Source organism: Taeniopygia guttata, chromosome 1, assembly GCF_048771995.1.
Source record: "Taeniopygia guttata chromosome 1, bTaeGut7.mat, whole genome shotgun sequence".
Lineage (NCBI taxonomy): Eukaryota > Metazoa > Chordata > Aves > Passeriformes > Estrildidae > Taeniopygia > Taeniopygia guttata.
Genome location: NC_133024.1, coordinates 19,708,577 through 19,722,239, shown reverse-complemented (window position 1 = coordinate 19,722,239; position 13,663 = coordinate 19,708,577). Strand labels below are relative to the sequence as shown.

At 35.2% G+C, this 13,663-nt stretch overlaps 1 protein-coding gene and 1 long non-coding RNA gene across 2 annotated transcripts; both read left to right on the top strand.

Moving 5' to 3' along the window:
* The first annotated feature begins 855 nt into the window (after positions 1-855).
* Positions 856-2,024, top strand: LOC140682423 (uncharacterized). Its single transcript, XR_012054156.1, has 2 exons — positions 856-1,056; positions 1,819-2,024. It is a non-coding gene; the product is annotated as an uncharacterized lncRNA (long non-coding RNA).
* A 1,016-nt stretch (positions 2,025-3,040) lies between these two features.
* On the top strand, positions 3,041-9,087 carry LOC140682418 (dynein axonemal heavy chain 5-like). The gene is made up of 4 exons (XM_072924669.1): positions 3,041-3,894; positions 5,303-5,455; positions 7,084-7,315; positions 8,691-9,087. The coding sequence occupies exons 1-4, from the start codon at positions 3,703-3,705 to the stop codon at positions 8,840-8,842; spliced, it is 729 nt and encodes a 242-aa protein (XP_072780770.1). The 5' UTR covers positions 3,041-3,702; the 3' UTR covers positions 8,843-9,087.
* The last annotated feature ends 4,576 nt before the right edge of the window (positions 9,088-13,663 follow it).

Genomic DNA, 13,663 nt, shown 5'->3' with positions numbered 1-13,663 from the left:
ATAACTTTTTAAAATATATTGTTTTAAACTAGGGAGGTTGGGCACTTCTGCAAAACTGCCACCTTGGACTTGACTTTCTGGATGAGTTAATGGACACAGCAATAGAGACAGAGAATGTTCATGAAAGCTTTAGACTTTGGATTACAACTGACATTCACAAACAATTCCCCATCACACTTCTTCAAATGTCGATTAAGTTTACCAATGAACCACCACAAGGGCTCAGAGCTGGACTAAAGAGAGCATACAGTGGTGAGTGATAGAATGCTAATGATTTTGGACTGTGATGCTACTGTGTGGTCAGGTTAAACTGGTAGTAGGTGTAAGCTGCTATGAGGAACTGCTTGCAATGATGCCAGGGCACATCTTAGTTTTTGTTTTGAAAATTAAAAAGAAGATTTGCTGATGTTCTGTTGCCACAACCAATTGGATATCAAAACAATGAATGCCTTTTCTTTTCTCACAATTTGGCTTGTAGTATCTCAGTTCAAAGTGTTTGAACTTTTAATATTCTGTCTTTTGGCAGAAAAATGGCATGGTTAGCCATCAAATGCTCTTTACACTACATAAAATAAAGGACCAAGGCTGTGCGGAAAGCCACTCAATGTGAATTCAGCTGTTAGTAAATTGTGGGGTTTTCCCCCCTGAAGTTTACTCTTTTAATTTGAGCAATTTAATAACATGCTATAAACTGTCTCCAGCACAGAACATTTTGTGGAACAATAATTTACCCTTGGGAGAATCAGAGAGCCAAGTGAATATCTCTAGAGTGATATTTTAGCACTGATTTGAAGTAGTTTTGAAAAAGACAATTACAGTGATTCTCATAAAGCCCATTTGCAATCAATAGGTGTCAACCAGGATTTATTAGATGCCAGTAAAATGGTGCAATGGAAACCACTGTTGTATGCTGTAGCCTTTCTGCACTCCACCATTCAAGAAAGATGCAAATTCGGGTCTCTGGGTTGGAATATTCCCTATGAGTTTAATCAAGCTGATTTCAATGCTGCCGTGCAGTTCGTTCAAAACCACTTGAATCGCATGGATACCAAGAAGGTAATTAATGATTCTGTGGGAAAGGTGGATTAAGATGATGGATCTTTCTAGTAGTAGAATGTATGCAAATGCTTCCTAGTAACTTAACTACAAAAGTTATTTTAACTTATTGTTTTTTCCACACATATTCAATATTTCAAGTATATATGTCTCTACAGCAGCAGATTTAGACTTCTAATCCAGTGCATATTTAATTTCTGTATTAACCTCTACATTAAAAAAAAAAGCCTTTCCAGCCATCTCAGAAATATAAACCTTAGAAGTATAGACCTTCTTTTCAATTCTAATTAAGTCAATTAGTTTAAAAGAGATATTTCAAATACTCTTGTGTTTAAATCTATTTCGAGTAAAAGTAAGATTTCCCCCCTCTGCCACCTATCTTTGCAGCATGTAGAAGTCAAAAGTGGTTTTAAATGACTATACAAGAATGTCTCCTATGTTTCTCACTTTCATATGGTCAGTTGTCATACAGAGACGTCTGTGTCAGAGCAGTTTGCAGTTGGCATTTTAAGTGAAAGGAGAATTCAAATATATCTGTAACCTTCTTGCTATCTTCAAGATGCTCTTTAATTTCAGCAAATTTTATTTAGAGAAATCCTTGCAGGTGTTCAGGGAATGCAAGACTATAATGAAAAAAAGAGTAATAGGAAAGTAACTTTCTGTCGAATGGGACAGACATGGTACATCAGCTGTTTTTTCTAAGGGAGGTCTAAGTGAATAAGAGGGGATTAACTGAAGTCAGTGGTTTCTGCTTGGTTTTAGGGGATCTGCTGGAGTATTGTTTGTTACATGATAGGTGAGATCCATTATGGTGGTCGTGTGACAGATGACTTCGACAAAAGACACATGAACACCTTTGTAAAGATTTGGTTCAGTGAAAACACATTCAGTCAGGAATTCAGTTTCTACAAAGGATACAGCATACCCAAATATACTATGGTGGATCAATACCTTCAGTACATACAGGTTGGTAAATGAAAACTGTTTCTCATAGGTTGTTTCTCATAAAATGTTTCTCATAAGTTCCTGATTCCCTATAATATTTGTCTTTTTTCTGAGTACCTGTATTTTGTCTTTCATTCATAGATTTTTAAACTGACTTCTAGCACTTCGCATATCTATTAGTGATAACTAATTTTGGTTATCAATGTTATAATTTTCATGACAGTAATATATATTTTCTTTTTCATGCGTTTTGCTTGTGGGACATACCTAAAGGCACAAAGTTATTAAAGGAGGCAAAGAATGGAGTCCAGACATTGGGTACAACCTCTTTGAAATAAAAGGTCTAGGTATATGAGGGTAAAAGTTTATCATTAAAATAGTGTATAGTTGTTAAAACACAATTTGTTTGGTGTGGTTTGGGCTGTGACATGACAAATAGACCATAGCAAGTTATTTGGCTTAAGATTATTTGAGGAAATCTAGCTTGTTACTTAACAGTAATCTATGGGTGTTTGTTTTTTTTTTTTTCCTTTGGTTTTGTTGTGTGTTGAGTTTTATGTGGGTTTTTTTTGTTTGTCTGTTTTTTTTGGGGGGATTTTTTTTTTAATAACTTGCTTCTAAATCTCCAGTTGTACTCTTCTTATATTTTACTATATAGAGCCTTCCTGCTTATGACAGGAGGTGTTTGGTTTGCACCCCAATGCGGATATCACCTACCAAAGTAGTTTCCAGAGGTGTATTGGACACCATCCTCAGTACTCAGCCTAAAGATAGCTCTGGTGGAGGAGGTGAAACTCGAGAGGCAGTTGTAGCCACACTGGCTGATGATATGTCGGAAAAACTTCCTGTTGATTATGTACCATGTGAAGTGACTTAATGAAATTATGGCAAAAATATTTGGTCCATCTTGTCTTTTATGGACTGAAAATAAAAAATACCAACAAATTCCCAAAAAGTTTTCTAAAAGCATGTTTGATTTAATTCATACAGGCAATACTTTGTATTTTAAAGAAGTGTGGCCAAACTATTCATGTTTACAATGAAGTCATTAAATGTGTGCTGAAGTGCTTTTGTAAGGACTTTTTCAGAAATATTAAACCCGTTAATGTTTAAGTTGTCATTTGCACTATGAGGGAGGTTGGATCATCAGCTTTTAACTGAGGTTGTTGACACTATAAAATTTCTAGTTATGTTAATGCAGCTGTTTATTTGTTTATTTTACACTTTTGATTAAAAATGTATCAGTGAGTTTGATTAGAATACAGGACTGCCTGGTATTGTGATAGTTCCCAGGCATTGCTGCTATGCTGAAGTAAAGTGGCTGGGGCAATTACTCTTTATTAGTTTGTTCAAAAAGAAGCTTGGAATTGCTTGTTGGAACTAAAGCTGAATTCTCTGAACTAACGTAAACAGCCTACAAGCTCTTTAAATGGCATTAGCTCAAAGACTAAATCATGACTTGGACTAACAACATAGTCAGTCTCAGCATCACAGATTTCTCTTGGAAAAAATCCTGTGTTTTTCTCTTGCAGATAATTCAAGGGAGGTGCCAAACTGACCATTTAAGCTCATAAATAAATTATGTTATGTCTCAAAGATCATACTGGGGCCTTACATTGACATAAAGCCGATTTTATTTTTTTCACTTCTATTGAAAGATCTTTGGTTTTCTACGAACAGGTAAAAGAAAAACTAAAGAATATGGGACCTTTTCAACCTATACACATATTTTTGCAACAGGAGATTGAACAAACTGAGAGAGTTATTTCTTTAGTGAGAAGCATGCTGACTGATCTAAAACTTGCCATTGATGGGACAATAGTTATGAGTGAAAATCTGAGGGATGCTTTAGACTGCATGTATGATGGAAGGATTCCTGCTAGCTGGAAAAAGGTAGGTGTACATCACTTTTCTGGAAAGAAATAAAAAAATCTATTTCTGAAGACTAGATTAAACTGCTAGACTTAGAGTAAACATTTTTTTCAAACTATGTTTCAGAAGTGTTAACTGTGCAACTGCTGGAATAGATTTTGTGCTAAAATAAACATACTCAAAACAAGCCTTTTTTCATTTATGAAAATTGAAATGAATGTGAAGGATGCAGCTTTGTTCCATTTTAACAGTCTGTTACATATTGGCAGTATAAAATCCCAGAGAGAGGAGAGAAATTTAAAATATGATGACAGATTTTAAAAATTATCACCCACATTAGTGGACTAAGATGGTGTTATTTATTGGACATATATAATTATTGGACATCCTTTTCTGGGTTAAGTAGAAGTGGCCTGTCCATTTTGGTCAAAATCAGTGCACTTTGAGTTTGAGAAATAGCCATGTAATTACAGAATAGTAGACGCTGGAAAGGACCTATGGAGACAGTGTAGTTTAATCACACTTCCTAAAGCAGGGTCAGTTAAATTAGGTTTCCCAGGAGTCTCCAGAATCAGAGAGGTGCAACCCATTCCACTCTTTGATCATCTTCACAGTAAAAACCAACCAATCAACCAACCACCAGCCAAACAAACAAAGAACTCCTTAAGTTGAAACAGAATTTCTGACATTTTGTCTTGTTCCCATTGTCTTCTGTCCAATTGCTGAAAAGGATCAGGCTCCATCTTCTTCAGTCCTCCACATGAGATATAAACCTATTTAAGCCTCCTTTAAGCCTTCTCTTCTCCAAGCGAAACAATCCCAGATCTCAGCCTCTCCCCATATAAATTGTTTTCAGGGATAATTATACCTCTTAATGGCAACTGATGGAAAGAATTTTTTTTTTTTTAAAGAAAAAAGGGGTTTTTTTGGTTATTTGCTCATTTTGTTTCTACTGGAAAAGTGTTTTCATGGTAGAAAACCTAGATGTGAACAGATGCTTCACAACACGGCTATATCTCCACATAGTCCAAGTTCAGTTTTCCTTAGGTTTTATTCAGAAGAATAAAAATGCAGAACAGTCCTACAGAAATCACATTGTCTTGCTATATTGACCTTGGAATTATAAAGACATGTATACAACTTTTCTTTTTCTCTTATACAGCTGTCTAACCTTGCAAAAATAGCATAAATTGGACAATTCCACAGAAAGCATTAAATATGTAAATGGAATAGTAGACATGATTTTAAACAGAAAAATAATTTCCTTCAGGTTTCAGTGGGATGCAAAGTTTAAGCATCAGATTAAAGTTAAGATATGATAGATGATCTTCAAATATGCTTTGCTAATACTATATTGTTTATTACCATGGGAAGATGTAGCTTTGCTTGTCAGCAATGTGCTATTTTAAAATATGTTTACGGTTTTTAGGCATCTTGGCCTTCCTGTACACTTGGTTTCTGGTTTACTGAGCTTCTAGAAAGAAACCACCAGTTTTATAAGTGGATTTTTGAAAGTCGACCGAACTGTTTCTGGATGACAGGGTTTTTTAATCCCCAAGGATTTTTAACTGCAGTGAGACAGGTAAATTGTGTTTGAAGTTTTATTCTGCTTATTGTTTTACATGCTTTTTTAAACAGACATTAAATGTCTGTTTTGTCTGATGAAGGATGAGTTTATACACGTGGGAAGATTGTGACTGTCTAACATTTCCTGAGTTAACTGGTCTTCCTTCACATACACTTTTTCAGTATAACAACCACTAATGTGTTAAATTATGTTTCCTGTGTTGACCAAGGCCCAAATGAGTAGGGGCTACCTCACAACATTATTAAGGTAGACTAGAAAAATATTTAGTCTCATGTTTCCATTGAGATATCTTTGAGAATGGCCATTAAGCCCATGAATTTGCCTTTTCCCCCCCTTTTTTTGTTCTGTGTTCAGTACATACCTGACTGGAGAATGGGCTGCTAAGCTATTCAGAATCAGTCTTACATGTCACTGCTGCTGTTCAGTAGCTGATTAAGTCTTTCTTCAGGAAGTGGGAAAGATTTTCCTTTATTGATGCATAGAAATATGATATTAGATGTGTTTGCTAATGCATGTATGTTAATTTGGTGATTGTGTTGGCTGCTCAGCAACTTTTTTGCTTTAAATGAAGCAATAAATGCCTGTGTTGGTCAGCATAAAGGGATATACGGGAAACAGTAAGCATCTGGAGTGTGCAAATTTAAAAAAGAATACTCAGGGGAAAATACAATGGGACCTCAGAAAAAAAAAGCCCAAACTTTGTAACAAAATATTTCTTTGAGTGAAGAATCCTAAAATAGGACTATCTTTTGCATCCAGGCTTGTGGAAAAGGTTTACTACCAGGATTGAAACCAGTTGGAAATGACAGAATTTTATGGTTCTGTAAAAAGGAACTGTGAATATGTAACAACTTAATATCCCAAGTAAATACCAAAGTGAGTTTCTGGACTTTGCTGTGTTGTAAAACAAAGAGAAATGAGAAGGAGGAACGATCATTGAGCTATAAATCTTGAGTTCTTTTAGATCATCCATGTCACTGCAGTACAGGGCAAGCATTCATTCCAATTACTTCAAAGAAAGATTTTTGAAGCCATTGGGAGATTAAGATAAAACTTGGGTTTGCCATAACTTATTTGCATGGCATAGTAAAGAACTGGGCTACAGAGAGTTGAGTATTGTCCAGTGCATTAACTAACAGTTTTTTTTGCAGTTTCTTTACATAGCTTTATAGCTGAGTGAGTTCTTACTCATTAGAAATACAGTTACTGAAGAGTAGAGGTGCAGGAAGAGGAAGGTAACCCCAGAAAATATGTTTCACTTACCACATGCAGTCATCTCATCAAAAATGTGGAATTTTTGTGTTCACAAAAGCTGGCTACTATTGACATCCAGCGGCTGTATTACTTGGTATACTCTTTAGATACTTTCTATAATAGAAAGAAATTAAAATCAAATATAGTGGGAAAAATACTGAAAGCTTTCTTGCAGTGCCATGCCTTTACTCCCTTAGAGAAAAGTCAGACTTCTCTGAACATGACTATTGTAAAGGATTGATGGGATTTTTTTTGTACTAAAGAGGATATTTTATGACCATACAAATATATTTCTAATAACTGCTGGGAAAAAGGATTCTGTGCTCATGTAAAAATGTAACCACCTAACTTTTGTCTGGTTTGGGCAGGAAATAACGAGAGCCAACAAAGGATGGGCTCTTGACAGTGTAGTGCTGTGCAATGAAGTCACAAAATGGATGAAGGATGATATCACAAGCCCTCCTTCAGAAGGTGTCTATGTGTATGGGCTGTATTTAGAAGGAGCTGGTTGGGACAGAAGAAACATGAGACTGACAGAATCTAAGCCCAAGGTGCTCTTTGAGCTGATGCCAGTTATAAGGATATATGCAGAGAATAACAGTAAGTAACAGTATTGTAAAGGATGTTATTTCCATTGAATTCAAGGTAACATTTTATTTAACTGCATTGAAATCTTTTGGGCTGCAGGGATTTCATGAGGCTGCTGCTAATCATTGTATACATAGCAAATCTCTTTCAATGGGGTAGACTTCCCAGTCTTCCATTGAAAATGTGCTTTCAGACTTGCTTCATAATTGATAGTAGTCAATTTTCCTAATATTTAGATAGGTCTCTATACGTGGTGTTAATGGTGTTAAGAGCTTTGTAACAGGTAAGCTGTACATATTGACAATATATGTCCCAGACCTAAAATGCCATTTTTCTTATACATAAACTCTGTGATCTCTGTAGCCTCCATAACTGAAATAATCTTTTTCACTCCTGTCAAAAATGAATCTAATTAATATATATGTATATATATATATATATATCCATAAAAATATATGTTTGTATGTATATACAGCATACAAGATACTCATAGATTATATATACACACACATATATATACATATACAGGTATATATTGTATTTATAGATAACATATTTATATATATACATATATATATAATGTGTATATTTATAAAAACTTTTTTTTCTGGACAAGTCTGATTTTGAGCTCATGGAAGCAAGCAAGAGGTGGAGTGAGGTGGTGGGAGATGCTTTGTCTTTGAGGCAGTAAAGGAATGTAGGAATGGAAGGAAACTTATGGGGCTTAAGGACAGCGCTGTGAAAATGTGTAATTTATCTTAATGTGGTGGGGTTTTGCATATAGAATAGAACATGCTATTGAATAGGCATGTAAAACAGAATAGAATAATCCACTGCAAAACATAAAATTGGAAAACTCTGTTGAAAAGCATTCTACCTCTAAAAGCAAATCTTGCTAACATGCTATTTTGCATAGCTAATGTTTTACAAAAGGCATGATCAGCAGCCAATATACTAAATAATGAATGCTGAAGTACTGAGCATGACTAGACCACTGTTCTAATTCTGCAGTGAAGTAGCTGATGACTTGTACTATATAGTACAAATACTAAATACATTTCAAACAACCAGGCTGTTGAAAGTAGGGAAATTTTATTTTGGTATAATACATTGATAAGAAGTAATGTTCAGTGGGCAGATTGAAGCAATAAGAGCACTTATTACTCTAGAGTGTCTATTTACATATAGTGGTTTGCATCTGTTCCTAGGTGCTCATGTTAAACCCACAGAAATTTCAAACCATGTTATGTCCTTCAACTGGCAATAGCAACTAGAGAGCAGAGTACTATTGAACTTGGATTCAGCTCTCCATTTGCCTTATGATCATTCCCTTAGGGCCCCATTTTTGCAGCTTTAATTGCTCTTTATGTCTCTTTTGTCTTTTCAGCTGCAAAAGATCCACGTCTGTATTCATGTCCGGTCTACAAAAAGAACAGTCAAACAGATCTTAATTACATTGCTGCTATGGATCTTAAAACCCATCAGCCTCCAGAGCACTGGGTACTCCGTGGAGTAGCACTTCTGTGTGATCTCAAGTAGTGTTAGAAAAAAAAAAGGTTTATTTTCTGATTTTAAATGCAAACATTTTTATGTAGTTAGATACAGAGTGGAACACATCTAAAAATATTATTTCTAAATCATAGACTCCATTATGGTGTTTTTATAAAATTATTCTCAATAAACTTATACAATAGGCTTATAAATGGCACATCTTACAGTGACATTAACTTTTGTGTCTTTGAAAAATCATGAGAAATATTTAGTGCTCCTACCACTTATGTGTGCATAAGCCCTCCTCCTGTGTGCTTAATTTTACCTTGAATAAAGACTAATTTATTTGAACATTGTTACTTTTTGGTAGTAATATTATTGTATCAGGACTTACCTTCAAGAGGCTAAATGGAAAGCTGGGTTTTTTGGGGGGGTTTTTTTGGCTTTTTTTTTGTTTTGTTTTGGTTTTTGTTTTTGTTTGTGTGTGTGTGTGTGTGTGTGTGTATCTATAGAAAACTAAGCCCTATTGCTCATTCATATTAGTTAAAATTCTTCAAGATTATGTTCCAAGATTTATTTCCTAGATGATAGTTTGGTTGGAAAAATATCACATTTTTTTCATTACTTGGAGAACAAATTCATTTTGTTACATAGGAAAACAAGCATCTGACAGCTGCCAAAATTCCTTACTATCTGGCTCAGGACACATAAATATGTAATGAATCCAAAACATTACATAAGAGTGAATGGATTCTTTTTCTGTGTTACTATACCAGAGTTGAGTCTCTTGTCATCAGTGTTATTAGTAGATGGGGCTTTCCCCTTTCCCTCCCCATCCCTCCCATTTTCCTTCTTCCTTTTTTTAAAATGTCTCTCTCTTTTTGCTTGTATGCTGAAGCTTTTTTGGTGTCTCACATATAAAACCTTTCATGGAGGAATTAATCGTAAAAGGGAAACATTAGCAGCTCCATTTAATTGGACACTATGGGCCTTACACTTCAAGCACACATATTTATTTAATCATTAAAAAAACCAGTATATTTTTGTTGCTGAGTTGAGGAGCTCATGTGTCTTAGAGGTCCACTAACCATTCCCAAAATTTGCTTCTTCAAAAGAGGAAGCAGAGAGACTCAGTATTCCTGCTGCATCTGTCATTCATCAAGGCTAAAATGTAGAACCTGTTTTCAATTTTATGTCAAATCAATACAGGAGACTTCATTTCCACAGTCAAATCACTTATAAAACCTAGGTGGAACATTGATTCTGTAAAACAAATTCCGATTGTAGAGGTCCTTCCCTGTTGGAATTGTTATTTTTTTCTTTTAAATAACTCACAATGATACAAATGAAATATGTAAAAATCTTTTATAGGAAATACTTTCAATTTAGACATGGCAATAAATAAAGTTTGAAGGGTTGAAGTGTTTATTGAACCTTGAAGCACCATGCTCCAATTTCCAGATTTCCAGATACTCACTGGAGTTCTAAGTTGCCATGGACTCACGTCTTTCACCAAGACCTTCCTCTTTGAAGAAGATGGACATATTTCATCCTTGTGCAAGTCATTCATACTGAGAATTTACAAGCCACGTGCATTTCAAATACCACTTTTAAATGGGCTTTTTTTTTTTTTACTATTGCTGTAGATACAGTGGATACATCAAACACAACAGTAATTCACTGAGGGGACTGTGCACATTTTTTTCTCAGAGTGTGATTTTCTATGGGAATAGTAAGGCAAAGGATAATTCCCACACTGGTGATCCTGGTTATTCCAAAGGCTGTTAGGTCAGTGAAACAATTGATATTGACCATCACTGTTATTTCTGTTGTTTTAGCTTTCATTTTGTAAAAGGTTTGGCATAGTCTCTTTAGGTGTCTGCAAAATCACTATCAGGGATGGAAAAATAAGGCAGGGGAAAGTTCAATGAGCACTTGAAATGTAACATTATATCAAGGGCCAGAGTGCATACCTTGCTCTCCCAGAGGTTTTGCTGCCTGGGCTGGGAGTATACTTGAGCACCTGCCTCATTTACTATAGCCTTGCCTTGATCTGTGTGGCACTCTGGTGATCATTTCTTCAGACCCTGCCTTGCTGACTCATCTTTCTGGCTTGACCTCAGATCTGCACTGTTATTATACCCTCATCTGGCAGTCATTGAACATTAGCTGGCCATGGTTGCTCTCTTTTTTGTTCAAGTGCCATGGGACTGTGCCCTTGTCAGAGAGAGCTTTGCTCTGCCCACCCTGCTGTGGCTCTTGGTGTCCAGCGCCACTGTCCTGTCCAAGCAGCCTGCCTTTGTTGTGCCCTGACATATGCCTTAAACAGGGGAAAATTAGCTCTTTATTGTTCATCTTCATCATATCAGAAATAGGTAATGAAATCCTTCAATGGAAAGGCATATCAGTAAAATAACCAAACCTTGTGTATTGTAGAATTGGATGTCTAGAATTCTTTGGTTCTGCTATTGGTACTGAATGGATTAGTCAATAAATACTATTCAAGGACTTCAATTATGCTACTATTAAGCATGCAGCACTATAAATTCGAGGGTCTGGAGGAGTTCAGGATTATAGAAGGTATTCTCTATATGAATATCTCATATTTGGCATGATAAATATATGTATTTTAGAGAATATTTAAAAACGAACATGATACAAATTTACCTTGGAAATGAATAATAAAATAATGTTCTGAACAAGGTGCAGATAGATTCATCATTTGAAATGCCTCATAAATTTTAGAGTTTTTAAAATAAGCAACCTAACCTTTGAAATATATACTGTGCTGTATAGGGTACACTACTACTATGTGAACTTCTCTTCAGAAAATATTTTTTCCTCGAGCTCTGTGCCTACACTCATATCTCTTAGTTCCTAGGTCACTTTTCTCACAGTTGTTGATTTGTTGCACTTTCCAGATTATAAGGAAAAAAGAAAAATTCAAGTTTCAAACACAGTAGGCAATGCAATTCCAAACTATCAGTAAATATGGTTGTCATCACTGAAAAGGATTTTTTTTTATCTGAAGTACATTGTTATGGTATATTTACAAGAATTGGATTAATAAGAAACTGCTTTTTATTCTGAAATATCCTTAATTAAATTATTTTCATAATTAAATCAATATTGGAGAAAATTCAGTTTTTCTTTATTATTAGGGTGGTTCTTTTCATTCTTTGTTTGGACAGTTATCTTATTTTAATTACGCAGAGCTGGATGTACTAAATGGCTTCCTAATGAATTTTGAAATAAAGCTTGACTAGTGTTCATATTGCCACATTTTAATTTTTAGCATTCACATTACAAAGACATTATGGGTGTATACAAATATCTGAAGGCTTTTGGAACACAAAGAACACTTAGAAAATGAATGCTGCAGGTGTTCTTCACGTGCTTGTGGATCCCAAGATGTACCATTTGCTGGAGCTTCTGGCATTTAATTTGTACTATGCAGCTTTTCCAAGGGCTATACTACTCTGTAGCTTTTGTAATAATAAAATTAAAACATCCAGTGTAAGTGATCATCTGTTATGCATCTCTATCTTAACATAGGAAAATGTAATTAAAATTTGAGCTTTTAAAACTAAAAAACGAATATATGCTACCAATCTCACCTTGCCCTTGAAGTCTACACATGAAATTAGAAATTTCTTGGTATATACTGGCACATTCAATCTTTTAAACAAATGTCCAAAACAAAGACCTATTGAATCAACACTGGAAAAGTTGGCAGAAGAAAAAGAGGGAAGAAAGGCATAGTTAAAATATTCTTTAGATAGGGATGTTATTTAAAATGGATACTGGCCTTTAGCTTTTTAGTAGAGTTATTATTTGCATTGCAATCACTTGGAGAACTGAAGAAGTTATTTTAGCTTTTTCTATCAAAGGGTATGAGCTATCCTATTTTGGTTGGAAAAACAGCAGATGTTTGCCGATGTAAAAACATGATTTTTTCTCCAAAGGTGTTGTCTTAGAACAAGAAAACCTACACACAGAAAAAGAAGAGTTAGGAAACTCTGTGAACCGTCTGTGAAAAGAGGTTGACATGATTGAACAGAAGGCAGAGTAGCTTGTTAAGACACTTTTTACATGAGCTGCCTGCAAATAACAAAGTTTTCAGTTTCTCTGTTAAACTGCCACAAGAATGGCAGCCAGTATATGTAGCTCCTCCTGCAATGTGTCTCTCCCACCATCTTCCATTTCTTGAGTATAAAATGTGCAATTTTTGCAGAAAAATGTAACCTGGAATCTCTTCTTAACTGACCTATTTAACTTACTATATTGAATATCACATTATGCTTTCCTCTCTTTAAGCTGAATTTGTTTACTCTCTTTCTCTGCATGAACTGCAATTCCAGCAAAATAATTGTAGCTTAGTTTGGGAAGAGCACTGTAAGTGGTTCATCTTATCTTTCAGTATATTTTCTAATCTGATTGATATATACCTGGAAAGGAAATGTTAACTGATTATGAAACTGATAAGCCCTGTAGAAGATTGTGACATGAGCATGTGCATGCTTAGAAATGCTTTGTGAAGATGTGCTCAGTAAAAGTCCCTTCTGCAGCCCATCATTTTCACAAATCAATTCCTTGGTGTTAAATTTCAGTACTTCAAATGGGTTTAAAAGAAAGATTTGGAAAAACCTTAGTAGGGCTTGTTGTGGTAAGACAAGGGATAATGGTTTTAAACTAGGAGAGAGTAGACTTAGACTAGATACAAGGAAGAAATTTTTTTATAATAGAAGTATTGAAGAAACACTAAAGCAGGTTGCTCAGGTAGGTGGTAGGTGCCTCATCCCTGTAAACATTGAAGGCCAGATTGGATGGGGCTCTGAGCAACTTCATCTAGTTTAAGACTATAGAGAG